We start from the raw sequence: 27891 nt of genomic DNA on the forward strand, positions 1-27891 counted from the left end.
CCAGAGTACTATTCCCACCATGCCAGTTTGACAATTTGAATTCAGTTTTAAAAACAAAAATCTGGAAATAATTTTTTTTTTAAAAGCTGCTATCAGGGAAAGTGACCATGAAGCTGTCGGGTTGTTGTAAAAACCCAACTGGTATCTGGTTTGTCGTAAGGCATTTAAATGTCATTTAGGGAAGGAAACCTGCCATCCTTACCTGGTCTAGGCCTATATGTGACTCCAGTCCCACGCCAATGTGGTTGACTCTTAATTCCCCTCTCAATTAGCCTAGCAAGCCCCTCAGTTGTATCAAAGCAGGGCAACTAGGGATGGGCAATAAATGCCGGCCTTGCCAGCAATGCCCACATCTTGAGTGAATAATTTTTAAAAATCCTACCCCCACCGTTAAACAGCCCGCGAACACTTGCTAATGAGGCACTCATGCAAAGGTTGGCAAGTTATCGTTGGTTGCCCTGTAGAACCTTACCCGAGTACAAATCAGCGTCTTTGGGAGAGGAGGAGGATGTAACAACTTGAGTTGGTACTCACGTATAGAATCATAGAATGGTTACAGCACAGAAGGAGGCCATTTGGCCCATCGAGCCTGTGCCGACTCTTTGTAAAACCAATCCAGTTCGTCGCATTTCCCTGTCGCCCTGCAAATTTTTTCTCCAAGTATTTATCCAATTCCCTTTTTGAAAGCCACGATTGAATCAGCTTCCACCGCCCTTTCAGGCAGCACATGCTGTGCATCAGAGGGGAGGGTGAAAATTGACATCTATATCACCGAGTGCATCTCTCAGCAGCTGGTTCCAGAGTGTTGTGAACAGGCTACTACAGGAGAAAACAAAATACAGGAGAGCTTTTGTGGTTATTGGCCTCGTGCGCACTCAGTGGGAGCTTGACTCTAATTCTCTTTGAAGGGATATTGTGCTGTGATTATATTATTAATGTACAAACCGTTAACAGGCTCGCCTGTCTCAGCCACATACTGTGGTCACGAGACGTCCAAACCAAAGGTCGAAGGTGAATGCGGTCCGTTAGAATGGGGGACAAAGGCATTTCATATAAATGCATGAAGCGTTCAAACATTAAATCTCACTAAACCATTTTAATATATTTTGGGATGTATTTTAGAATCCTCCATTTGGTTTCTGGTAACAGTACTGCCTAAACTGAGTTTTAAAAATGCAGTTTCATAATTTCTTAGCTGGGTAAAGCCATAGATTGAACACCTAGAAGTATGTTTTCAGGGGGCAGGTGGTGTTTCTTTAATATAGAGAGCCTCATAATACAGGGGGGCAACAATATTGAAAAGAGTCGAAGAGAAGTGGTAAATGCCGAAGCAGTGGTTAGTTGAAACCAAGGCTATTAAAAGCCCTTTGACTGTAGGTGGAAGGCAAGACTGAGGGAGGAGAGGCATTCCACAGTTTTCAGATCCTGTGAAAGAATGAGTTGGAGTTGGAGGTTGCGCATTGAGTCTTGATTTTAACACGGAGAGGAGGTTGCCGTAACTCCCTTTTAAAGTCTAAAATGCTACCAGAGAGAAAACAAAATAAAAAGCCAAACCTTGTCTTCAATCTATCTCAACAGCACCTGGACCTGATAACCTCATGCAGTTGATCATTGCTTTGCCCATCGCATTGCTGCTGGTGATAATTGGTCTGGTATTAACACTGTACTTCTTCAACAAGAAGCGGTAAGACCACTGTTACTAAGTTATCTAATACAGTAAATGTTTAATAATTGTCGGTTATGCGGCTTTGGTCTAAATCTGCCACCGTTGAAGCCTCACGGTGAGCCTAATTCTGCTCGCGCCCGTCTCCAGCTCGCACCTGTCTTCTATTTAACCTGTGCACTCAGCTGTCTCCCAAATGCTCTTTTTTCTGATTGAATCGATCTTTCTCTTGTGTTGTCTTCCATGATTTCTGACCAAGCCTTCATTCCACATATCGACAATCTGTCTGTGACCGTCGGGTGAATATATGCCAAGGTTTTTCTGCTGCGTTGTCACAGTTCTGTCACAGATTTGTTTCCGTATTGATCCATTACCTGATTTCCTCGTCCCATCGTTATTGCTGTCCGCTTATAGAAAAGAATTAATTTTCATTTATCTAGAGCCCAAAGCAGTTAGCATCCAACGAATTGCTTTGAAGTGTCGTCACTGTTGTTTGTAAGCAAGCAGGGCAACAAATTTGCATACAAGATCCTACAAATCACAGATGAGGTAAATGACCAGTTAATCAATTTTTGGTGGTGTTGGGAGAGCTCCCTGCTCCCTGCTCTTCAGGTAGTGCATTGGGAGCTTTTGCATCCACCTAGGCAAGCACACAGGACCTCAGTTTAATGTCTCACACAAAAGACAGCACATCCAACAATGCAGCACTCCCTCAGGACTGCACTGAAGGGTCAGCCTAGAGTAGATTGCTTGGTGAATTCTTGGAGTTGAACCCACAACATCCTGATTCAAAGGCAAGAATGGTACGAACTGATCACTTATATTCTGTACCTTCTGCAAGCAGTATCTCCTGGGACAATGAGACATGGATAAAGCCTTGACTTCAGCTGCACTGTTACAGCTTTTGATCCCCGGTTGGTATTCAGCTTTTTCAATTGTCCCGATGTAATTGAATATTAGATAGCCTTACTTACCATTTATTTATTTATACACGCCATGAACCATGAGGCAAATTCTGATTAATGAATTACCTAACACAGTCATGGCAACAACTTCAGCACAAGGACTGCAGAGGTTCAGAGAGAAGGCCCACCGCCACTGCCACATCAGGGCAACTAGGCATTTACCTCGTTGCTGTTTGTGGGACCTTGCAAATTGGCTGCTGCATTTGCCTACATAACCACAGTGAATGCACTTCAAAAAAAAAAGTAATTCGTTGGGATGTCCCGACGATGTGGAAGATGCTATATCAATGTAAGCTTTCTCTTTCTCTTTCTCTTTCTCTTTCGAATGTTCCAGAGCACTTTGCATCCAAATAATTACCTTTTTAAAGTGCAGTCGCCTCCATTTTCCACACAGCAAGATCCCACAAACAGTAGTGAGGTGAATGAGCAGTTGGTGTATTTTGGTGGTGTAGGCTCAGACAGGAATGGATGCCTGTATGTCATTTTAGGCAGCGTATACCATAGGAGTTAATAACACTTGTAGTTAAAGTAGGTCTTCAGTGCTGGTGGAATAAATCTTAAATCCTACTTGGATGTAGCCTGTTCAAAGGGAGTTTATTTTCTCTAAGGGCTCCCGGGAGAGTGGCATTCTGACAATGACCTGGGATCTCCAGACACCACTCTTCCCTATCGACCTTAACTAGTGTCACTGCTCCTAATCAAAGCCCATTTAAGGCCAGCGAATCCCATAGCTCAAGGGGAGGGAATACATCTCCATGGGTTTGGTTTTAAGTGAAGAATCTCTTGTTGGGACTTTCACAATAATGAATGTCATTGTCTGCAGTTTTTCCATGTGAAAATGCTTGCGATCTTGATATTGGCTGAGATTTTATTTTTAATACGTCATTTCTCTCGTGCAGAATTAATGATAGACTTCCAAATGGAGTCCTGTACGCATCTGTGAATCCAGAGTATTTCAGCGCTGCAGACAGTGAGTATTGACACAAATCCAAAACTAAACTGCTCACCATGGCTGGGTTTGGGGGATGGAGGGGTGGCGCACGCAGGGTTTGGGGGGGGGGGGTGGGGGGGAAGGTTTGGGGGGTGGGTGGGAAGGGAGAGTTTGGTGGCGGGGGATTGGGGCGAGGAATAGTAGGCAGGCCAGGAGAAAATCTCCACTTGTTCCATCAGTATTTCTCCTTAGAACAGAGAAGGTTACGGGAGATTTAATTGAGGTGTTCAAAATTATGAGGAGTTTTGATAGAGTAGATGGGGAGAAACTGTTTCCACTGGCAGGAGGGTCGGTAACCAGAGGACACAGATTTAAGATATTTGGCAAAAGAACCAGAGAGGAGATGATAATTTTCTTTGATGCAGCGAGTTATGATCTGGAATGAGCTGCCTGAAAGGGCGGAGGAAGCAGATTCAATAATCTCTTTTAAAAGAGAATTGGATATACACTTGAAAAGGAAAAATTTACAGGGTTATGGGGAAAGAGCAGAGGAGTAGGATAGCTCTTTCAAAGAGCCGGCACAGGCAGAGTGGGCCGAATGGCTTCCTGTGCTTCATTATGGGTTACCCCGGAACCCCCGCCAGTTTTCTCAACAGATAATTAACCTGAACTTACTTCGTATCCTTGTTTTCACTGTCTGAGCAAAGTGTCTTTATTTGTACCAGTGTATGTACCCGATGAGTGGGAGGTTCCACGAGAGAAGATCACCATGAGCCGCGAGTTAGGCCAAGGGTCCTTTGGGATGGTGTACGAGGGAATTGCCAAGGGCGTGGTGAAGGGGGATCCGGAGACAAGAGTGGCCATTAAAACGGTGAACGAGTCGGCCAGCATGCGCGAGCGCATCGAATTCCTCAACGAGGCGTCGGTGATGAAAGAGTTCAATTGTCACCATGTGGTACGTGCAAAAAAAAAAGTGATCTATGGAGTTCTCAGAGCTGGAGTCTCTGTACTGAATCTTGTTGGGTTCTAGGTAATCGCATGACTTTAGGGGCAGAGGTCTCTAATCTTGGATTGTGTCTGGAGAAAGGATTTTGAGCTGTATAACATTAGTGTGCAGTACTGGTGGGTACAGGCCTGTCACTGTATAGTACTGGCGGGTACAGGCCTGTCACTGTATAGTACTGGTGGGTACAGGCCTGTCACTGTATAGTACTGGTGGGTACAGGCCTGTCACTGTATAGTACTGGTGGGTACAGGCCTGTCACTGTATAGTACTGGTGGGTACAGGCCTGTCACTGTATAGTACTGGTGGGTACAGGCCTGTCACTGTATAGTACTAGTGGGTACAGGCCTGTCACTGTATAGTACTGGTGGGTACAGGCCTGTCACTGTATAGTACTGGTGGGTACAGGCCTGTCACTGTATAGTACTGGTGGGTACAGGCCTGTCACTGTATAGTACTGGTGGGTACAGGCCTGTCACTGTATAGTACTGGCGGGTACAGGCCTGTCACTGTATAATACTGGGAACAGTACTGGTGGGTGCAGGCCTGTCACTGTATAGTACTGGCGGGTACAGGCCTGTCACTGTATAGTACTGGCGGGTACAGGCCTGTCACTGTATAGTACTGGCGGGTACAGGCCTGTCACTGTATAGTACTGGCGGGTACAGGCCTGTCACTGTATAATACTGGGAACAGTACTGGCGGGTACAGGCCTGTCACTGTATAGTACTGGCGGGTACAGGCCTGTCACTGTATAGTACTGGGGAACAGTACTGGTGGGTACAGGCCTGTCACTGTATAATACTGGGGAACAGTACTGGCGGGTACAGGCCTGTCACTGTATAATACTGGGAACAGTACTGGTGGGTACAGGTCTGTCACTGTATAATACTGGGAACAGTACTGGTGGGTACAGGTCTGTCACTGGCGGTGGGAGCATTACGAAGTGATGAGTCAAGAGTGTCACACAACACTCAAACACCTTGGCTTATGTATGATTCTTCCTATTGTGTGCCGGTCCCAATAAATTAACTAACCCCAGTAACACTGCTGCTGACTCCTATTATTCAGCTTCTGTTAGTTAACCAGTTGTACTAGTGTGCAAGAGCAATTCAGTATAAGATTCTAAAGTTGTCTTCTCATTAGCATTGCAATTCAGCATTGCACACTGTTCCAATAGAGCTAGCACGCACGCACACTCACTCTCTCACTCTCACTCTACAAGCGCACACACCACACCTAAGAAGTAGAGGTAGCTCGCAATTTGAGTCTAGGAGGCATTTGAAATGTAAACTGTGTATGCAGTGACCCAGAATGAAAGTGTGATCTATACTTCACTATTGAGCATGTCCTGCACGATTCGCAACATTGAGGCAAGTATCAATCTGTGTCTTGACAGCAGCTACCAATTCTTACCTTTTGACATCTCCACCCTTAGCCTTCACCTGTCAGTAGGATGAGTGACTTGTTATTGCCCAGATCTGCTCCGATAATGGCATTTTCACTATCTCCAGGACTCTCTTCATGTGCATAAATTGGCAGGATAACACAGCATGCCACCTATTGGTATTTCTGGCCTCACTATCTCCTCTGACCTCAAATGGGACTCTGGCATCTCCTCCAACACTAAACCAGCCTCCAAAAAACATGGTAAACTCTCACACCAAGCACTTCTCTTCAACTTTATTCTCTATTTGAACACTGTGTCTATTACTGCATTCAAACTACCATCAGAATAAGCAAGGCAATATCAAAATATTGTATTTCTGAGCACTTGGTTCAGAAGAGAGCAGAGTCTGAAATGGGGTTTATTGAGGTAAAACAAGGTCCCAAAAACAATACTGATCTTGAGTATTTTTGTGGAAATATTGGCCACTATTCTTGTGACTATCTTGGCTCAATTGGTAGCACGGGTTCCTTGTGAGTCAGAAGGTTGTGGGTTCAAGCCCCACTCTATACTGAGGGAGTACTACATTGTTGGGTGAGATATTAAACTGGGACTCTGCCAGTTCAGGTGGGTGTTAAAAAATCAAATGGCGTAATTTGAGGAAGCGCATTACTCCCTCAACCAATGCCACCAAAAGCAGATTCATCTCATTGCTGTTTATGGGACCTTGCTGTACGTATAATAGCTGCTGTGCTTGCCTCAGTACATTCATAGTAATTCACGGCATGTCGGGTGCTTTTGAGATATTTGAGAGATGTGATATGGTGCTATATAAATACTGGTCTTTTAATAGAAAAGCTTCAGTGGCGTGGAAGTAAAAAAGCCGAGGTACTCAAATCGTTTATTAATCCTTTGGTGTGAGAGTTTCAGCTAACTGGTCCTCTTTATATCCCAGGTACGTTTGCTCGGTGTCGTATCCCAAGGGCAGCCAACCTTGGTCATCATGGAACTGATGACTCGCGGGGACCTGAAGAGCTATCTGCGATCGCTGCGGCCAGACACAGAGGTGAGTGATATTTGTAGAACCGCAGACTGGTAGCTCGTGAGTTATTAAGAGGACGCTCTCAGTTGCTTTGTCCCACTGATGTGAATAACATAATTACCCAAAAACATGAAAATTCATTAACGTGATGGTGGGCATCGCCCAACATCAGATCTTGAAAGCAAGTTTCAGAATCTAATTAAAGGAGCCGACACTGAAATAAATCCAATTGTGGTACCATTAATTTTCAGGAGGGTTTTGTGAGATGTTCCTTCTTCCTCCCTCCCTCCCTTATCTCTTTTTAATTCATTCTCGGGATGTGGGCGTCGCTGGCAGGACCGGCATTTATTGCCCCTCCATAGTTGCCCTTGAGAAAGAGATGGCGGGCCTCCTTCTTGAACCGATGCAGTCCCTGTGATAAAGGTTCTCCCACAGCGCTGTTAGGTAAGGAGTTTCCAGGATTTTGACCCAGCGACGATGAAGGAAAGTGTCGCTATATGTCCAAGTTGGAATGGTGTGTGACTTGAAGGGGAACTTTGAAGTGATAGTGTCCCTTGCACCTGTCACCATTGTCCTTCTTCAATAGTCAACTGCATTTCTGGAGAGAAATGGGATTGAAGGATAAGCAGGCACATGGGTAGATAGGATTGATGTATGAAATAGGAGCTAGGTTGTCTGAGGATAATGGCCTGCACTTCAAATTTCTAATGTTCCATTGTCGTTCAGGATGATGAACAGATGTCCCATCTCCCGGCCTCTGGCAGTGCTACTACAAAGCAGTCATTATGGTGCAAGAGAGCAGCGCAAGCTAATTCATCCCTTCCTCTCCACTTTGCTGTGAACACACGTTCCCCCTCAATAATTTCTCTGATTTAGGAAAATGTTCTCAGTTGTTAGTTGCCCTGCAGGTTGGAACAATGTGTTAAAACCCAGTTTTAAAGGCAGCAAATCTGCCCCGGTCTCCTCACACATTGCAATCTCGCCTTCCACACAGCTCTTTACTAAAGTGGCAGTGTAGCTGTGAATGATCACAAGATGGTTGGTGTAAGGAAATGGAAGGTTCCATACTCTTTGAGAGTGGGGCCGAAGTGCATTGTTGGGGCAGAGTAGAGAGAGCTTTACTCTGCATTTTGTTGTGCTGTACTCGACCTGGGCGTGGTTGCTGGTGACACGAGTGGAAAAACGTGTTTTGACTCTCCAGAGCTGACCTTAATGGGTAGAACTTCTCTGGGCGTTTGGAGCGGGAATCAAAAGAACATGGAACAAGGTTGACAACCGCTATTAATTCAATAAACCAAACTGCCCAATTCTGGCTGAAGGAAGACCCACTGTAGCTATAAGCGTGAAGAAGGAGGGGAAAAATAAGTTTGGGCTTAATAAATGGATACATTTTGTGTCACAAGTACTGGGTGTTTCAGTTATGCTGTGGATCTCCCAACAGAACAACCCAAGCCAGCCCCCACCGCCGACCCTGAAGAAGATGACACAGATGGCGGGCGAGATTGCTGACGGCATGTCTTACCTCAACGCTAACAAGTTTGTTCACCGAGATTTAGCAGCTCGGAACTGCATGGTGGCAGAGGATTATACTGTAAAGATTGGAGGTGGGTTTTCCTGGCTGTAGTCATTGAAGCAGCTGTAAGTCATCGTTAAACCAACTTCATCCTTGAGTAAAGCCGGCCTTTATGGGCTGATTTAACAACATATCTTTATGAGCATATTGTACTATAATACATTCAGATGTCAGCCGTGGCTCAGTGGGTGGCACTCTCACCTCTGAGTCAGAACGTCATGGGTTCAAGTCCCACTCCGGAGACATGAGCCCATAATCCAGACTGACGCTCTCAGTGCAGTACTGAGGGAGTGCTGCGCTGTCGGAGGTGCCGTCTTTCGGATGAGAGGTTAAAAGTCTGGTGGTCATTGGGCAAGGACTGAATCAGGCTCAGCTGTGACACTCCCATGGTCGTAGGCTACTGACACTGGTTGTCGACGTGGACACATGAGGAATGGGCACCTGGCTGAGGAGGCAGGTGGGCACCTGTGACACTGACCGACCTTGAGGAGAGCCACGTTTTGTTCACCATTTGACAGTTCCTTGAGCCTCCAAATTATCTGAATTAATTTGACCTCTTCGAAGTGTTTGTTTCTCTGGGCTTCATTTGTACCTTTTTTTAAGTTTTAAAAAAAAACAAAAATCATTTCAAAATGTCTTTTCCCACAGACTTTGGAATGACAAGAGACATCTACGAGACGGATTATTACCGGAAAGGAGGGAAAGGGCTGCTCCCTGTCCGCTGGATGTCGCCAGAATCACTGAAAGACGGTGTTTTCACCACACACTCCGATGTCTGGTATGTCCGTCTTTTGTTTCCCGTAACCTTCGGCTCTGAATCTACTGCCTCTCCTCAAACTGAGGCGATCGTTACCGCCTGGTCAAAAATGCCCAAACCATTAGCTGGAGTATCCATTTTAAACACAGCACACATACGTGTGCACGTTGCAAACATTAAATAGCCACGCTTCCTATTTTTGAAAATCAAGCCTTTTATTTACGACAGCTGTTTGTCTTTCTGTGAATAATTCCCATGGCATTTTGAATGAATTCCACAAACACTTTGTCCCCGCTTTTTTTTTTGTGGGATGAATTCCCAAGAACGTACAGAGATCGAGCTTTCCGCTGGCACTCTTCCTCCTTTACATTCCACCCGTCACAGCCAGAAAGCCCAGGTTGAGACACCCGTGGAAAAAAAAACATCTCCTCTGCCCCCGGAACACGGCTAGTCGGGTAGAGATTCCGATTGCTGCTCTTCTCGTATGAGCACCTCCGCAAGCTCACGCCAAATTCCTCTCCTCTCTTATTTTAACAAAGTTTATTTTATTTTAAACGGGCAGACGTGTACAGCACCAGCTGCGACTGCAGCCTGCGGTGGAAAGTCACGCGTTGAGGCTCGGCTGCGGTTTTTAAGTGTAAAGCATCCTTTACAGCTTGGAGAAAACAGTATCATTTAATGAAAATAACTAATATAAATGAATATATCTATTACCCAAGAGTAAAACGAGTTCCTCAGTCAATGAGATTACTTTATCTCCTGCGCTGAAACAGCAAGTGAGGAAGTTGTTATGTTTTCGCTCACTATTCTTGGAGAAATCAGGCTCTTCAGTGCGTGAGGTAAACTAGATTAGTACATGAGGGAGAATGGAATAGAAGGATATGCTGACAGAGTGAGATGAAGTGGAGTGAGAGGAGGCTCGTGTGGAGCATAAACACCAGCATAGACCAGTTAGGCCAAATGGCCCGTTTATGTGCTGTAAATACTATGTAATACCCTGCATGATTTTTTTTTTTCTGTGATCTGCTAGCGGTGTGAATATTCACTTGATTAATCACTGGGATTATCTGCAGATTCAGGTACAGATTTCCTGCATGGTGATGGGCTGTCGGTAGGTGAGAGAGGTGCCATTTTTCCGTCAGTGAGCTAACAGTGACTGAGATCTTGGAAGAGTCTTCTGTTAGTTTAAAATAAAATCCTGTTTTAATTACAGTGTTGAGAAGAAGTGGTTTATAGAAGCTCCCTTAAAGATGGCTAAGCGGGTGAAGCTACTCCCCAGTGTAGCCCTCCATAAGCCTTACAAACCCAAAGGTCCCAACTTCAAACAAGGCTTGTAATGAGCTAGCTGATCTCAATCGGGGTTCAGTCTGGGAGTGACAATTAACCTGGGATACGGAGGGGGGGCAATATTGGGCAGGGTTCCCGCTCCTGCTTGGCTTCCAGTGACCCCTGCTGGAGAGCAGGCATGTGCGGAGGTTGAGTGAGGCCCCTCCGCCCACAATCGAGGCTTGCCCCCACGCTCGGTGTCCAGCCTCAAGACCTGCCTCTTGATCTAGGTACCGGAGGGCTGCCATTACCATGGGGACCATAGCCCAGTGAGATCCTGCACCTCAAGGAGATGATGGAGTGGTTATGGTACTAGGCCAGCCACCCAGAGGTGGTGAGTTCTCATCCCACGATGGCAAGATTGACCATGAAAGCTGCCAGATTGTCGCAAAAATCCCAACAGGTTCACTAATGTCCTCCAGAAAAGGGAACCTGCCACTCCTACCCGATCTGCCACATGTGACTCCATTCCCACTTCAGGCTGTTGTGTCTCAATGCTGTTATTGGTCTAGCAAGCCGCTCAAGTTATAAATAAGGAGGCAGCCCACCTCCACCTTCTCAGAATGAGCAATAAGCCCATCCCAAGAATGAATTTTATTTAAAAAGAAAAGGAGCTTTGATTCCTTGTCTTCAGAGAAGGACAGCGGCTACGTTTTAACTCTTGTTTAATAGGTTTTCCAACCAACCCAGCAAAACGGGATGAAACCTGACCCCTTTCTCCCTACCCCACCCCTGAAGTGGCTGCAGTAATTTAAACAAGGAACTGCCGCATCATCAAACGCCTGGTAAGGGCAGGATGTGGTCAGGTGACTCTCTGGCTGGGAGGGACAGCAGGCTTTGAACCTGCTCCCTCTCCGCAGCAGGGCCTGCCCTTGATCCGAAACAGATTGGTGGTGTGGCATTCGATCTTGCACTTGGGTTTTCTGACATCTAATTAGCAGCGGTGCCTGGAAGTTTCGAATGAAGAAACAATTTATCCTTTTTATTACCTGGAACGCCAGCCTTTTTAATGTTTTGAAAGAATTCAAATGACCTTGTTAAAATCTGCTTTTGTGGGGCTTTCTTGCGCTCGGAGACTTTTTTTTTTGCCCTGTGGAATTTTAACCAGTCCGTGTACAAAGATTTTTTTTTTAAACTTGAAAAAATAGAACAAGGCCAAGAGTTTTCCCAAATTTCTACTCCCTCTCATCGCTGGGGTACAGTTCCATCGGTGCCAACAGCTTTCAAATACCCCGCCCCGATTGTTCACACGTGACCCTAGATAAGCTATTTGACCCAGGAAGGCATCACAGCCAAGCCCAATTCTGCCCTCGCCTGACATCCACACTTGTGTAGAGAAACCTGACGCACTGCTCTTTTAGAAGCCCGCTGACCAGACAGGAAGGCTAGGGAGTGGAAGCATCAGGCGGAGTTCTTCTTCCTGGCCTGCCCAGTGACCCCTGCTGGAGATTGCGCACGTGCCTGCATGTTGCTAAGAAGATTAGGCTTGGCTGTGATGCCCCGCATGACCAAAGAGTCACTTAATACTGAATGCTCACCTTGGTGAGTTACTAGAAGGCGACGAGTGCCCATTGACGGGACCCAGTAATTGTAATAGCATTTTATTTCTTTCTGCTTCCGGTATTTCCGTTGAGCACCAGGTTTATTTGTGTTTTGCTCCAAAAAAGAATCCATGTATTTGCTGTCTTTTTCATACAAACCCTCGATCTATTATTACAGCAGTAAGATCTGAGTATAATTTAAATTGGTTGAATTTTAAAATGAACAACTTATATTTATGTGGAACCTTTAACCTGATAAAACGTCGTAAGGCGCTTCACAGGTGCAATTATCAAACAAAATTTGACACCGAGCCACATGATAGGTGACTATAGAATCGTAGAAAGGTTACAGCACGGAAGGAGGCCATTCGGCCCATCGAGTCCATGCCGGCTCTCTGCAAGAGCAATCCAGCTAGTCCCAATCCCCAGCCCTATCTCTGTAGCCCTGCAATTTTTTTCCTTTCAAGTACTTATCCAGTTCCCTTTTGAAAGCCACGATTGAATCTGCCTCCACCACTCCCTCAGGCAGTGCATTCCAGATCATAACCACTCGCTGTGTAAAATAGTTTTTCCTCATGTCACCTTTTGGTTCTTTTGCCAATCACCTTAATCTATGTCCTCTGGTTCTTGACCCTTTCTCCAATGGGAATAGTTTCTCTCTATCTACTCGGTCTAGACCCTTCATGATTTTGAATACCACTATCAAATCTTCTCTCAACCTTCTCTGTTCCAAGGAGAACAAACCCAGCTTCTCCAGTCTATCCATGTAACTGAAGTCCCTCATCCCTGGAATCATTCTAGTAAATCTCTTCTGCACCCTCTCTAAGGCCTTCACATCTTTCCTAAAGTGCGGTGCCCAGAACAGGGCACAATACTCCAGTTGTGGTCGAACCAGTGTTTTATAAAGGCTCATCATGACTTCCTTGCTTTTGTACTCTATGCCTCTATTTATAAAGCCCAGGATCCCATATGCTTTTTTAACTACTTTCTCAACCTGCTCTGCCACTTTCAATGATTTGTGCACATATACCCCCAGATCTCTCTGTTTCTGTACCCCTTTTAAAATTGTGCCCTCTAGTTTATATTGCCTCTCCTCGTTCTTCCTACCGAAATGTATCACTTCGCATTTTTCTGCGTTAAATTTCACCTGCCACGTGTCCGCCCATTCCACCAGCCTATCTATATCCTCTTGAAGTCTATCACTATCCTCCTCACTGTTCACTACACTTCCAAGTTTTGTGTCATCTGCAAATTTGGAAATTGTGCCCTGAACACCCAAGTCCAAGTCATTAATATATATCAAGAAAAGCAGTGGTCCCAACACCTCCCTCCAATCTGATAAACAACCGTTCACCACTACTCTCTGTTTCCTGTCCCTTAGCCAATTTTGTATCCATGCTGCTACTGCCCCCTTTATTCCATGGGCTTCAGTCTTGATGACAAGCCTATTACACGGCACTTTATCAAACACCATTTGAAAATCCATATACACCACATTGCCCTCATCGACCCTATCTGCTACCTCATCAAAAAACTCAATCAAGTTAGTTAAACACGATTTGCCTTTCACAATTCTGTCCTGGCTTTCCCTAATCAATCCACACTTGTCCAAGTGACTGCCAATTCTGTCCCGGATTATCATTTCTAAAAGTTTCCCCACCACCGAGGTTAAACTGACTGGCCTGTAGTTGTTGGGTTTATCCTTGCATCCTTTTTTGAACAAGGGCGTAATATTTGCAATTCTCCAGTCTTCTGGCACCACCCCCGTATCTAAGGATGTTTGGAAGATTATGGCCAGTACCTCCGCAATTTCCACCCTTACTTCCCTCAGCAACCTAGGATGCATCCCATCCGGACCGGGTGATTTATCTACTTTAAGTACAGCCAGCCTTTCTAGTACCTCCTCTTTATCAATTATTAGCCCATCCAGTATATCAACTACATCTTCCTTTACTGAGACTCTGGCAGCATCTTCCTTGGTAAAGACAGATGCAAAGTACTCATTTAGTACCTCGGCCATGCTCTCTGCCTCCATGAGATCTTTTTGGTCCCTGATCGGCCCCACCCCTCCTCTTACTACCCGTTTACTGTTTACATGTCTATAGAAGACTTTTGGATTCCCTTTTATGTTGGCCGCCAGTCTATTCTCATACTCTTTCTTTGCCCCTCGTATTTCCTTTTTCACTTCCCCTCTGAACTTTTTATATTCGGCCTGGTTCTCACTTGTATTATCAAAAGTTGTACAGGAAACCAAAAGCTTGTTCAAAGAGAGAGGTTTTAAGGAGCGTCTTAAAGGAGGAGAGTGAGAGAAGCGGAGAGGATTAGGAAGAGAATTCCTGAGCTTAGGGCCTAGGCAGCTGACAGCACGGCCGCCAATGGTGGAGCGATTAAAATCGGGGATGGGCAAGAGGCCAGAATTGGAGGAGCGCAGAGATCTCGGAGGGTTGTAGGGCTGGAGGAGGTTACAGAGATAGGGAGGGGCGAGGCCATGGAGGGATTTGAGAACAAGGATGAGGATTTTAAAATCGAGGCGTTGACAAACCTGGAATGAATGGATGTTTTTTTGTTCCTTCCCCTTCCCACTTCCCATTGCAGGTCGTTTGGTGTTGTCCTCTGGGAGATAGCCACTCTGGCTGAGCAGCCGTACCAGGGCATGTCCAATGAGCAAGTTCTACGTTTCGTGATGGAGGGCGGCTTGCTGGAGAGACCGGAATCCTGCGCCGACAGCCTGTAAGTTAGAAACCAACGCAAAGCTGGTAGAGCTTTACAGAACGGCCTGGCTTAAGGGTTGAGATGCTAAGACCCCATTTAAAAGAGATAACAAGAACACCAGAGCTTCACTGGGGTTACTGCACTAAAGCGTAAGAACCTTTAGGAACATACCGCCAGACTAAAGGTCCATCAATTTTTGATGGGCTTCCACCTCATATTACCCATCGACTCACCATACTCTTCAATCCCTTCTTGCTTCAGAATGCACGGAATTGTCTCTTGAACCCATTTCTACTCTCTGCTTTAGTGTCCATCCCTGGTAAATTTTTCCACAAACTTTGGATGAGAAAGGTTCCGCCTGATTTTCCGTTCTTATGCCTAACTTCTGAATTTTAACTTGCCGTACCCGTCACTGCTGTGGGCCATTTTTTTGGTGTTACCAATGCCCCTTCTCATAATCTAATGTAATTAGGTCATCACCCAGTTCCCTTTCAACAACACCAAGACGACATCTGAAAGCACTTCACATTAAGGAGGGAGAAAAACAGCGGACACCAAGAAAGAGGGAAATACAGAGGGTTAAGATGGAGGGGGAGCAGCGGTGAACGCAGGCGTCGGTAAAGGTTGGAGAGGGAGTTTTAAAGCAGGACTGGAGGATTGGGCAGGAGGGCCAGGGGCAGGAGCATAGTAGCTCAATAAACAGTTGTGACTGCTGGAGTGAAAGACGTGCGTACAGACATGAGTCAGCAAGCGATCACTAGGATAGGGCGGGGCAGGTCACAGAGACTTCTGAAAGCAAGGCTGAGAATTCTGTTGCCAACTCATGGATCACAGGGAGCCGGTGGAATGAGGAGAGGGTTGACTTTGTGCAGGTGATGACACAGGCTGTGACATTTTGAATAAGTTGGAACTATATTCTAAAGAAAACAAGCCCAACCTCCTGACTGGTGGAGTCATTGTCGTATCCAGAGCAGCCCAAATTTATATTTTATTGGCATCTTGTCTGCATTCCTACCAGCTCCTGTCTGAAGTTCGATGGTAGTGTGGACAATCCTGTGCCAGTGTTTCCCCTTGTTGCTTTACTCCTGCCGTTCTGATTTGACATTTCTGATAGTTCCTCATATTGTCCATCTGCCTTTTCCTTTGTCTCCATCCTAGTCTTTGTCCTTTCATTTCTCCCAGATGGTCTCCTTCCTCTGGTCACAAGTATTGGGGTTTTCATTAATGTCCAGTATAGGGTTTCTTTCCCTTTAGCTCAACTCTCCCACTTTTTCTTTTTTTTCTCTCTCTCACACTCTCACTTTTCCCCTCACTCTCTCTCGCTTTTCCCCTCACTCTCTCTCGCTTTTCCCCTCTCTCTCTCTCTCGCTTTCCCCCCCCTCTCTCCCGCTTTCCCCCCTCTCTCCCGCTTTCCCCCCCTCTCTCCCGCTTTCCACCCCTCTCTCCCGCTTTCCCCCCCCTCTCTCCCGCTTTCCCCCCCCCTCTCCCGCTTTCCCCCCCCTCTCTCCCGCTTTCCCCCCCCTCTCTCCCGCTTTCCCCCCCCCCTCTCCCGCTTTCCCCCCCCTCTCTCCCGCTTTCCCCCCTCTCTCCCGCTTTCCCCCCTCTCTCCCGCTTTCCCCCCTCTCTCCCGCTTTCCCCCCCTCTCTCCCGCTTTCCCCCCCTCTCTCCCGCTTCCCCCCCCTCTCTCCCGCTTCCCCCCCCTCTCTCCCGCTTCCCCCCCCTCTCTCCCGCTTCCCCCCCCTCTCTCCCGCTTCCCCCCCCTCTCTCCCGCTTCCCCCCCCTCTCTCCCGCTTCCCCCCCCTCTCTCCCGCTTCCCCCCCCTCTCTCCCGCTTCCCCCCCCCTCTCTCCCGCTTCCCCCCCCTCTCTCCCGCTTCCCCCCCCTCTCTCCCGCTTCCCCCCCCTCTCTCCCGCTTCCCCCCCCTCTCTCCCGCTTCCCCCCCCTCTCTCCCGCTTCCCCCCCCCTCTCTCCCGCTTCCCCCCCCTCTCTCCCGCTTCCCCCCCCTCTCTCCCGCTTCCCCCCCCTCTCTCCCGCTTCCCCCCCCTCTCTCCCGCTTCCCCCCCCTCTCTCCCGCTTCCCCCCCCTCTCTCCCGCTTCCCCCCCCTCTCTCCCGCTTCCCCCCCCTCTCTCCCGCTTCCCCCCCCTCTCTCCCGCTTCCCCCCCCTCTCTCCCGCTTCCCCCCCCCTCTCTCCCGCTTCCCCCCTTCTCTCCCGCTTCCCCCCCCCTTCTCTCCCGCTTCCCCCCCCTTCTCTCCCGCTTCCCCCCCCTTCTCTCCCGCTTCCCCCCCCTCTCTCCCGCTTCCCCCCCCTCTCTCCCGCTTCCCCCCCCCTCTCTCCCGCTTCCCCCCCCTCTCTCCCGCTTCCCCCCCCTCTCTCCCGCTTCCCCCCCCCTCTCTCCCGCTTTCCCCCCCTCTCTCCCGCTTTCCTCCCCTCTCTCCCGCTTTCCTCCCCTCTCTCCCGCTTTCCCCCCCTCTCTCCCGCTTCCCCCCCCTCTCTCCCGCTTCCCCCCCCTCTCTCTCGCTTTCCCCCCCCTCTCTCTCGCTTTCCCCCCCTCTCTCTCGCTTTCCCCCCCTCTCTCTCGCTTCCCCCCCTCTCTCTCGCTTTCCTCCCCTCTCTCTCGCTTTCCCCCCCTCTCTCTCGCTTTCCCCCCCCTCTCTCTCGCTTTCCCCCCCTCTCTCTCGCTTTCCCCCCTTCTCTCTCGCTTTCCCCCCCTCTCTCTCGCTTTCCCCCCCTCTCTCTCGCTTTCCCCCCCTCTCTCTCGCTTTCCCCCCCTCTCTCTCGCTTTCCCCCCCTCTCTCTCGCTTTCCCCCCCTCTCTCTCGCTTTCCCCCCCTCTCTCTCGCTTTCCCCCCCTCTCTCTCGCTTCCCCCCCCTTCTCTCCCGCTTCCCCCCCCTTCTCTCCCGCTTCCCCCCCCTTCTCTCCCGCTTCCCCCCCCTCTCTCCCGCTTCCCCCCCTCTCTCTCGCTTCCCCCCCTCTCTCTCGCTTCCCCCCCTCTCTCTCGCTTTCTCTCTCTCTCTCTCGCTTTCCTCTCTCTCTCTCTCGCTTTCCCCCCCTCTCTCTCTCGCTTTCCCCCCCTCTCTCTCGCTTTCCCCCCCTCTCTCTCGCTTTCCCCCCCTCTCTCTCGCTTTCCCCCCCCTCTCTCTCGCTTTCCCCCCCCTCTCTCTCGCTTTCCCCCCCTCTCTCTCGCTTTCCCCCCCTCTCTCTCGCTTTCCCCCCCCTCTCTCTCGCTTTCCCCCCCTCTCTCTCGCTTTCCCCCCCTCTCTCTCGCTTTCCCCCCCTCTCTCTCGCTTTCCCCCCCTCTCTCTCGCTTTCCCCCCCCTCTCTCTCGCTTTCCCCCCCTCTCTCCCGCTTTCCCCCCCTCTCTCCCGCTTTCCCTCTCGCTTTCCCCCCCTCTCTCTCGCTTTCCCCCCCTCTCTCTCGCTTTCCCCCCTCTCTCTCGCTTTCCCCCCTCTCTCTCGCTTTCCCCCCCTCTCTCTCGCTTTCCCCCCCCTCTCTCTCGCTTTCCCCCCCCTCTCTCTCGCTTTCCCCCCCTCTCTCTCGCTTTCCCCCCCTCTCTCTCGCTTTCCCCCCCCTCTCTCTCGCTTTCCCCCCCTCTCTCTCGCTTTCCCCCCCCTCTCTCTCGCTTCCCCCCCTCTCTCTCGCTTTCCCCCCCTCTCTCTCGCTTCCCCCCCTCTCTCTCGCTTTCCCCCCCTCTCTCTCGCTTTCCCCCCCTCTCTCTCGCTTTCCCCCCCTCTCTCTCGCTTTCCCCCCCTCTCTCTCGCTTTCCCCCCCTCTCTCTCGCTTTCCCCCCCTCTCTCTCGCTTTCCCCCCCTCTCTCTCGCTTTCCCCCCCTCTCTCTCGCTTTCCCCCCCTCTCTCTCGCTTTCCCCCCCCTCTCTCTCGCTTCCCCCCCTCTCTCTCGCTTCCCCCCCTCTCTCTCGCTTTCTCTCTCTCTCTCTCTCGCTTTCTCTCTCTCTCTCTCGCTTTCCCCCCCTCTCTCTCTCGCTTTCCCCCCCTCTCTCTCGCTTTCCCCCCCTCTCTCTCGCTTTCCCCCCCTCTCTCTCGCTTTCCCCCCCTCTCTCTCGCTTTCCCCCCCTCTCTCTCGCTTTCCCCCCCTCTCTCTCGCTTCCCCCCCCTCTCTCTCGCTTTCCCCCCCTCTCTCTCGCTTTCCCCCCCTCTCTCTCGCTTTCCCCCCCTCTCTCTCGCTTTCCCCCCCTCTCTCTCGCTTTCCCCCCCTCTCTCTCGCTTTCCCCCCCTCTCTCTCGCTTTCCCCCCCTCTCTCTCGCTTTCCCCCCCTCTCTCTCGCTTTCCCCCCCTCTCTCTCGCTTTCCCCCCCCTCTCTCTCGCTTTCCCCCCCTCTCTCTCGCTTTCCCCCCTCTCTCTCGCTTTCCCCCCTCTCTCTCGCTTCCCCCCCCCTCTCTCTCGCTTCCCCCCCTCTCTCTCGCTTTCCCCCCCTCTCTCTCGCTTTCCCCCCCTCTCTCTCGCTTTCCCCCCCTCTCTCTCGCTTTCCCCCCCTCTCTCTCGCTTTCCCCCCCCTCTCTCTCGCTTCCCCCCCCTCTCTCTCGCTTTCTCTCTCTCTCTCTCGCTTTCTCTCTCTCTCTCTCGCTTTCTCTCTCTCTCTCTCGCTTTCTCTCTCTCTCTCTCGCTTGCTCCTTCGTTCGTTCTCTCTCCCCTCTCGCTCGCTCGTTCGTTGTCTTTCAGCCTCCCTGTCTCTCTCTCTGTCGCAACTGAGCACCAGAAGAAAACCATCTCAGCAGTTTACATCGTGAAGCAATTCAGCAAATGGGTAACTATGGCAGGATATGAATACCAGAATCCCACTGCTCAACATTTCCATACGCAAGATATCTTGCAGTGGGAAAATATTGGAATTTAATTTGGTAACGTTGGCAGTCTGACAGAAAGCAGCAAATCAAATTCCTGACTATAAAAATGGTGAGTATATCAGCAATTACTGTCAGTTTTAAAACTGGCAATCAATCTGCAGCCATTCTAAAATTAAATTGCCATATCATCAAATATTTCATTCCAGATTTCCCATGAAACAGTGCCCACTCAAAAGATCAGGAGACGCACTTTCATAATGGCATTTAATTCTTATTCTCTTTCATCTACCACCCAATCTCCAATTGTCTCCCTTCCTCTCCTGAAGTTACTGACTTGTAGAATTGTGCAGTATTCCGGCACAGAAACTGGCCATTCGGCCCATCAAGTCTGTGCTGGTGTTTTCCTCCAGATGAGCCACCTATTCTAATTCCACCATCCCTGCTGCCGTGTACTGGGGCACAGTTACACAGTTGATCTGTAGTAACTCACCAAGTAGCACAGACAATGAGTTAGTGGGGTATTCAACTGCATAGGAGTGTCAGAGCCAGGCCCAATCCTCTCCTCATCCAATCTCCATGTAGGTACACTTCCAGCTGTTGCTACTGGATGCAGTCGGGAGCAGGAATTTGGCCTTCTCCCTTCTCGCTCGTACAAGGATACCAAAGCCACTGCAGGCTTGGCTGAGACCAGAGAACCTTTTTGAGTCGCTTATTTTTCCGGTGCTGAGCGAGACTCCCAACGTTCACTGGGCAGGCCCCTTGACCCTTCTTTAAAGCCGAACGCACCCCCCACTCTGTTCTCAGTGCCGCAGGTGGCTTTTCATCCTATCGGTTGTGGGGTGTCTGCGCCTCCTTACTCACCCTGCTGGAGGAGGACCGGGGAAAGAGGGCTGGCCAGCGAGAGCTTTCCTTTAAAAGTAATTTCCTGGTCAGCGGGAGGCCAAGTATCAAATAACAGCCCACGTGTTGTGTTGGCTTGTGTTGGGTGTAAACTGTCCACTTGACATGTGATTTGCTGTCTTGCATACCTTCCCTTAATGAGCCTGCAGAGGATTCCTGTTGACATTAGCCTCAAGTAGTGTGGAGATTGTTTACTGCCACTGGGAATGACAGGAGCACAGAGCCAGCATGGTGTAATAGAGGTCACAGGAGAGGACTTTGTGTTGGCCTTGGTTCAGGTATGAGGAGAATTGTTTTTTCTAATTCTGCTTCCCTGCCTCCACGTACCCCACCTGAAGGCACTGACTCACATTTGGATCAGGTGCCCTCTGGGACTTTGCCCAAGTTCATGTGCCAGCCTCGATAATGAATGTCAACAGACTATTTGACCACGGAGGGCATCGTCTCTTCACCCCCCCCCCCCCCCCCCCCCCTCCATCTTGTTGTCCACACATGCCTACTTTCCAGCCGGGTTCAGGAGCAGGAACAGCGATTGATTTCCTTTCTCCGCCCCCCCTCCCCCCACCAAACAGGTGCTGAAGCCGACTGTAGTGCCCAACTCTGGGCCCCCACTGAGATCCGCTAGCTCAGCACAGGCACGAACCCTGCGATCTCGTCCCTGTGGTTTAATACCACACAGGACTGGTATCTGAGAATCAGTTCTTAAAGGAGAACTCCTTCCTTCAAATCCTTTTGCAGTTGGTGCAATTTACATTAAATCTATTAAAGAAGCATCTACCTACCTTAAGTTAGCGGAAATATTCCCATTTATAGAAAACAAAATGGCCTAATTCCCAAATCAACAACTGATCCCAACCACCGGGTACAATAGCTGTATATGAATTAAATAAATTACAGCAAATGATCATGCAAAATAAATGATTTTGCATAGAGGGACGAATTGTTTCCACACGATGTGGAGTTTATTGTTGATCTGAGACTAATGGGTTGAAAGTTCAGTGTACAATATTAGACCGACAGGCACGCACGCACCTTGTGGAAATAGAGAGAAATGCAGTTGAAGTTGACCTCAAAACCAGCTCTTTGTGTGCAAGCCGAGATTCCCTTTCATCTTCAAGGGACACAAAAAGCACCTGGAGTTTTCAGCAGTTTTCTTGTTGAGGCTGTTGTGTGACACACACAAACCCCATCACTATGTTTGAAGTCTCCAAAAACCAAGCTACTCAGTAATTTGCAGGTGTAACTTGTTTGCCCGATGCAGATTGCACACACTCAAGCGTGGGGATTCATCCACTTAACTAAGTCTCGAGATCTTAGACTCAGGTTGGTAAAGTCAAGGTCAGGTGTGTGCAGGGGTACTGCTGGAGTTTAACCAGCTGTGACCAGACAGCTTAGGAACTCCGAGGCCTCTCACTGCTTGTCTAGCTGGGACACCCCGAGCTGCTGGCTCGTTGACTTCCAAAGTATCTGGAGCCGAGCTCTTTAGGTTCTGTTAGTGAGCCAGACCGGCTAGTCGGTCCCCACAGTGCCCTGGAGCGCTGGGTCAGGGATCGGGTCACTAGGTCTGCCTTCGCGGGGCTCGTTCCCAGACACGTCATCTTTGAGCTACCTCAGCCTTAGAGACCCCCTGAGGATAGTCACTGTTCCTTAAAAACAAGCTACGGGAGGAAATATATTAACACATTCATGGCATTCCTCTGCTATTTTAATGTAACCGTTTTTATAAGCAGGTTAATACCTTTGTTAAAATACTGAGTAGAGGAATTGCATGTAAAGGTGTTAATGCACTCGTTACACTCACTGTGCGATCTGAACCAAAAAATTAATACATCACCCTTATGAATGGAGACTTGTTTCCAAATGGGGAACACGTATGTCTTAAGAGTTCACTCATTTTTCTTCCATTTTAATTCTTCCTTCCCACGCAGTCTGTTACGCCTTTCCATAAAATGATTCTTCGGAAAAGCTAATTGTGGGCTAGCTGTGTGTCACAGGCTGGGTTTTGATATAGTTCTTGCTGTGTTGGTGCTCCTAACCCCTCCGTCCAGCCTCTGTCTTCCCCCCCGCCCCCCCCCCCCGTGCTTTCTGTTCTGAAGCTGCACTCTCTCCCTCTCTCTCTCTCCCTCTCCACTTGCTCCTGCTGTGGTCCCGAGATAGACCCCCCCCCCACTGGTCCCGACCAGATCCCAGCACTTTCACTGCACCCAGGACTTCTTATGCAGAATTGCAATAGGTAGGTAAGAAATTGCACCCCAGACAGCGAGATTCTCGGGCTGTCAAATCCCTCGCTCTGACTATGAACAGTGAGGCCTCCTGCTCAATGTTACGTTATAGTCAGGAAGTGAAAGACTGCGATGGAAAGAATCTCAAACAGTTTTGGATAAGAATTTCTTTTGGTACTTTCAAAAGTCAGATGTTAAAACCTTTTTAACGAAATCCCACCCACCCACCCCCAAAAAATACACATTTTAAAACCTTTTTTAAAAATTTGTGCGGGTTAGGTGTAGTGTTTCTGGCACCAGATTAACAACCCTAGAGTTCAGATCCCAGCGTAGCAAGTTATGAAATTGAATTTAATAAAATCTGTACATTTGTGGGTTGGCACCAGGAAAAAGAAGCAGGAAAGCTGCCAGATTATCGTCAAACCCCGACTGATTCATTAATGTCCTTCAGGGATGGGAACTTGCTGTCCTTACTCGGCCCGACCTATATGTGACTCCAGTCCCACTCTATGTGGTGTAAGATGGTAACCAGAGAGGGACAGTACATGTAGCCTTTCCAGCACTGCCCGCATTCCCCACAACAGATAATCTTTTAAAAAAGCACCACGTTTGAATGTTCCTCGAGTTAATTCTGCCAAAGAGCAAGTGCCCTGATGAGTGAGCCGCCATTTGGGGTGGGACGCAGCCGTACGGGCAAGAAGGTCCCAGGCTGCGCCGAGCTGGCAGTTCTCGATGAGGGTGTCGGTCGGTCGGTCAGCACTCCCTTTGCTCAGTGTTTCCCGCTCCTCGTCACCATTCGGTGACTCCTGCGGACAAAAGCGAGTGGACGTGGGCCCGAGGCCGGGATGTGATGCCGCCTGTGGTGGAATGGCCAACTGGCATTCACTGTCCAAGCGTGAAGAATGCCCACTCGTGGGGAGGGAGGGGCACCAGATGCCCGGGAACAGTAACCCAGCCAGAGTTACTGCGAGGGAGGGAGGGAGGGCGCGCTGTACATTGTACTTTTTAATGAACGTATTGCTGATTTCTGATTTGTCCAGCGGGACCGTTTTGGTGAGTTGAAATTAAATCCGGTTTCTCCATGTTTGGTCATGTTATAAATAAATATTCAGTTGCCTGCTCTCCACACACGTCCTTGTATATCCAAAGTGAGGTGCTGTAAACTCCTAGTATGGTCTGCGGCAGCAGTTTCCCAGACTGACGTCATTCCAGCTGATGTAACTGGGCCGCTTGGAGGCTGTCACACGCTGTAATTCACCCTGATGTCACACACTCGGGCAGTCACACTTGCTGTTTGTGGTTTGTTCAGTTTTGCCCTATAGCCGCAGAGCACTAAGTCACAGGCTGCCATGTGACGGAGCAACAGCTGGTTTGTCTATTTTGTTTCAGACCGGCAGCTGAGAGGGAGACTGTACGTGAGCGCTGAGCCCAACAGATTTTTTTTTGAACATAGTTCGTATTTCAGTCAGATTTACCCTTTTGTTTTTAAACCCTATTTCCTGCCCCCCCCCACCTCGAGCGCGTGGATTCCCACTGCGATGCGGCTCGATTGAGAGCCTCGCTCTAGTGGCTGTTGTTCAGGTGCAAGTTGTCTGTGGGCGTCGCAGGCAACCCTGGACCTGTCCACACACGTGCGGAAGTCTCCACATAGTGATCGCTGGTTGTGTTCCCTTCCCTAAACTGGGGGCATCGTGTCCCCACCACAGCCAGTTAATGTCGGCAGTTCTTGCTGCTCAAACACACTGTCGACCGGAGATGATCAGATTTAATTTGATTTTTAATAGCTTATCACGTCCTTCCGCCCTCCTTTCCCCTCCTCTGCCGACCCTCCTTTCCCCTCCTCTGCCGACCCTCCTTTCCCCTCCTCTGCCGACCCTCCTTTCCCCTCCTCCGCCGACCCTCCTTTCCCCTCCTCCGCCGACCCTCCTTTCCCCTCCTCCGCCGACCCTCCTTTCCCCTCCTCCGCCGACCCTCCTTTCCCCTCCTCCGCCGACCCTCCTTTCCCCTCCTCCGCCGACCCTCCTTTCCCCTCCTCCGCCGACCCTCCTCCGCCGACCCTCCTTTCCCCTCCTCCGCCGACCCTCCTCTCCCCTCCTCCGCCGACCCTCCTTTCCCCTCCTCCGCCGGCCCTCCTTTCCCCTCCTCCGCCGGCCCTCCTTTCCCCTCCTCCGCCGGCCCTCCTTTCCCCTCCTCCGCCGGCCCTCCTTTCCCCTCCTCCGCCGGCCCTCCTTTCCCCTCCTCCGCCGGCCCTCCTTTCCCCTCCTCCGCCGGCCCTCCTTTCCCCTCCTCGTGCCCCATTTTACTACCCCCCTGTCCACCTCCACAGCCCAGGGCGAATTTTGACACCCCAATTGCTGCTAATGGACCGACCCTGGGGCTTGTTCAGTTCCATCAGGTTCTGCCTTTAAGCCATCAAATTGATTTTTTTTTTTGTTTGTGAATCTGTTTCAGGACATGTTTCCCGCCTTCCCTTAAAACACCTTCCCTTTACCCTTCCGCTCCATAACTCTCTCACTCTCTCTCCCGTCAGGTTCGAGCTGATGCGACTGTGCTGGCAATACAACCCCAAGATGCGCCCCGCCTTTATGGAAATCATCCAGAGCATCAAGACCGACCTGGAGCCCTCCTTCAAAGAGGTCGCCTTCTTCTACAGCGAGGAGTGCAAGGTGCGGGACGCCGAGGAGTTTGAGATTGAGGCAGACAACATGGAGAGCATTCCCCTCGACCCCTCCTCCACGCTCCAACACACTGACAAACACTCGGGTCACAAAGTCGAGAACGGACCCGGTGTCGTCCTGCTGGCCAGCTTCGACGAGCGGCAACCGTACACTCACATGAACGGGGGAAGGAAGAACGAGAAGGTGTTGCCCTTACCCCAGTCCACGGCCTGCTGATCCCTCTGAACAAAGAAAAAAAAGAACACGCACACACCACACACACACAAAAAAAAAGAAAACCTACTGGTATCTCAGTAGATCTCAAACTGCCATTGCTGCACAGTGAAGAGAACTTGTTCCAGTCACCACACTAATTTTTCATATGCAAACAGTTTTTTTTTTCTGGAAAAAAAAAATACTGACAACGCTCGTGAGAAAGAGCCACGACAGGGGGCTCAGCTGAACCTGTGACACAAGACACTCGGTCTCTCACTGCTTCATAGTCTAAACATATCTAAAGTCCAACAGAGGACCACTTCTCGACAGAAATGCTGTCCGGGCCCTCCCCTTCTGAGCCCTGGCACTATCACTACAGGTCTTTACATATATATATTATATCTATATATTTTTAACAGATCTGACCCTCAAAACAATTGTTCCCCGTTTCTGGGGAGCCTGCAGTGCATTTCCCTTCTGGGGCCATCAGAGTGTCTCGCGTGTAGTCCTCTCTCACCGCTGCCAATTTTTGCCAAAATTTAAAAGAAAAAGAAATAGTTTTATTAAAAAAAATGTATTTCAACTCATAGAAGGATGAAAAAAAAGCGAGTATTTCACAGAGAAGCGGGAAGCATGGACTCTCACTCACACACTCTATCTCTCTCTCTCTCTCTCACACTCTATCTCTCTCTCTCTCACACTCTATCTCTCTCTCTCACACACTCTATCTCTCTCACTCACACACTCTATCTCTCTCTCTCTCTCACTCACACACTCTATCTCTCTCTCTCACACACTCTATCTCTCTCTCTCACACACACTATCTATCTATCTCTCACTCACACACTGTCTCTCTCACACACACTATCTCTCTCTCACTCACTCACACACACACACACACGCACTGTCTCTCTCTCACACACACTGTGTCTCTCTCACACACTCTCTCTCTCTCTCACACACACTCTCTCTCTCACACACACACACAGTCTCTCTCTCTCACACACACTGTCTCTCTCTCTCTCTCACACACACACACACACACACACACACACACACACAGTCTCTCTCTCACACACACTGTCTCTCTCTCTCTCTCACACACACACACACACACACACACACACAGTCTCTCTCTCACACACGCACTGTCTCTCTCTCTCTCACACACACACACAGTCTCTCTCTCTCACACGCACTGTCTCTCTCTCACACGCACTGTCTCTCTCTCACACACACTGTCTCTCTCTCACACACACTGTCTCTCTCTCACACACTGTCTCTCTCTCACACACACTGTCTCTCTCTCACACACACTGTCTCTCTCTCACACACACTGTCTCTCTCTCACACACACTGTCTCTCTCTCACACACACTGTCTCTCTCTCACACACACTGTCTCTCTCTCTCACACACTGTCTCTCTCTCTCACACACTGTCTCTCTCTCACACACACTGTCTCTCTCTCTCACACACTGTCTCTCTCTCTCACACACTGTCTCTCTCTCTCACACACTGTCTCTCTCTCTCACACACTGTCTCTCTCTCTCACACACGCACTGTCTCTCTCACACACACACACACACACACTGTCTCTCTCTCTCTCACACACGCACACTGTCTCTCTCTCTCACGCACACTGTCTCTCTCTCACACGCACACTCTCTCTCACACGCACACTCTCTCTCTCTCACACGCACACTCTCTCTCTCTCACACGCACACTGTCTCTCTCTCACACGCACACTGTCTCTCTCTCTCTCACACGCACACTGTCTCTCTCTCACACGCACACTCTCTCTCTCTCACACGCACACTCTCTCTCTCTCACACGCACACTCTCTCTCACACGCACACTGTCTCTCTCTCTCTCACACGCACACTGTCTCTCAAACACACACACACACGTGTCTCATCGATCAACCCTGTTGCATCAACCTACACTGGGATTAACGTAACATTAAAACAAAAAGTTCGACAAACAAACTGCACGCTGTCACAGGAAAAGAAAACGCAGCATTGGAGATGTCCTGAATCATGGGTGCAGCGCGACAGGGCCCAATCCACGACCTCGCAGCCAAGCGAGAGGAAAGAGAAGAGGGATTGAGAAGGGCGCAGCCTCTTGGGACTGTGTGTGTGGAAGAAGAAACAAAAAAACAGCGCGGAAAAAGAAAGACAAAAAGGAGCAGTTAAG

The 27891-nt window shown here is 49.5% G+C and overlaps 1 protein-coding gene and 1 long non-coding RNA gene across 2 annotated transcripts in view; one reads left to right on the top strand and one right to left on the bottom strand.

The window, feature by feature from the left end:
- LOC137304790 (uncharacterized) overlaps window positions 1-20633 on the bottom strand; it is a 46627-nt gene extending 25994 nt beyond the window's left edge. The window contains exons 1-2 of the long non-coding RNA XR_010958640.1: window positions 20564-20633; window positions 14731-14916 (exon numbers count right to left, since the gene is read on the bottom strand). This is a non-coding gene — a long non-coding RNA (uncharacterized lncRNA). The remainder of the gene's footprint in view (window positions 1-14730; window positions 14917-20563) is intronic.
- The window catches only part of igf1ra (insulin-like growth factor 1a receptor), a 222783-nt gene extending 196476 nt beyond the window's left edge, over window positions 1-26307 (top strand). The window contains exons 14-21 of the mRNA XM_067973504.1: window positions 1579-1684; window positions 3528-3598; window positions 4285-4514; window positions 6905-7015; window positions 8433-8595; window positions 9213-9342; window positions 14784-14918; window positions 25355-26307. Of these exons, the coding sequence (XP_067829605.1) occupies window positions 1579-1684; window positions 3528-3598; window positions 4285-4514; window positions 6905-7015; window positions 8433-8595; window positions 9213-9342; window positions 14784-14918; window positions 25355-25718 (1310 nt within the window). The 3' untranslated portion in view covers window positions 25719-26307. The remainder of the gene's footprint in view (window positions 1-1578; window positions 1685-3527; window positions 3599-4284; window positions 4515-6904; window positions 7016-8432; window positions 8596-9212; window positions 9343-14783; window positions 14919-25354) is intronic.
- Window positions 26308-27891: the final 1584 nt, after the last annotated feature.

Source organism: Heptranchias perlo, chromosome 38, assembly GCF_035084215.1.
Source record: "Heptranchias perlo isolate sHepPer1 chromosome 38, sHepPer1.hap1, whole genome shotgun sequence".
NCBI lineage: Eukaryota > Metazoa > Chordata > Chondrichthyes > Hexanchiformes > Hexanchidae > Heptranchias > Heptranchias perlo.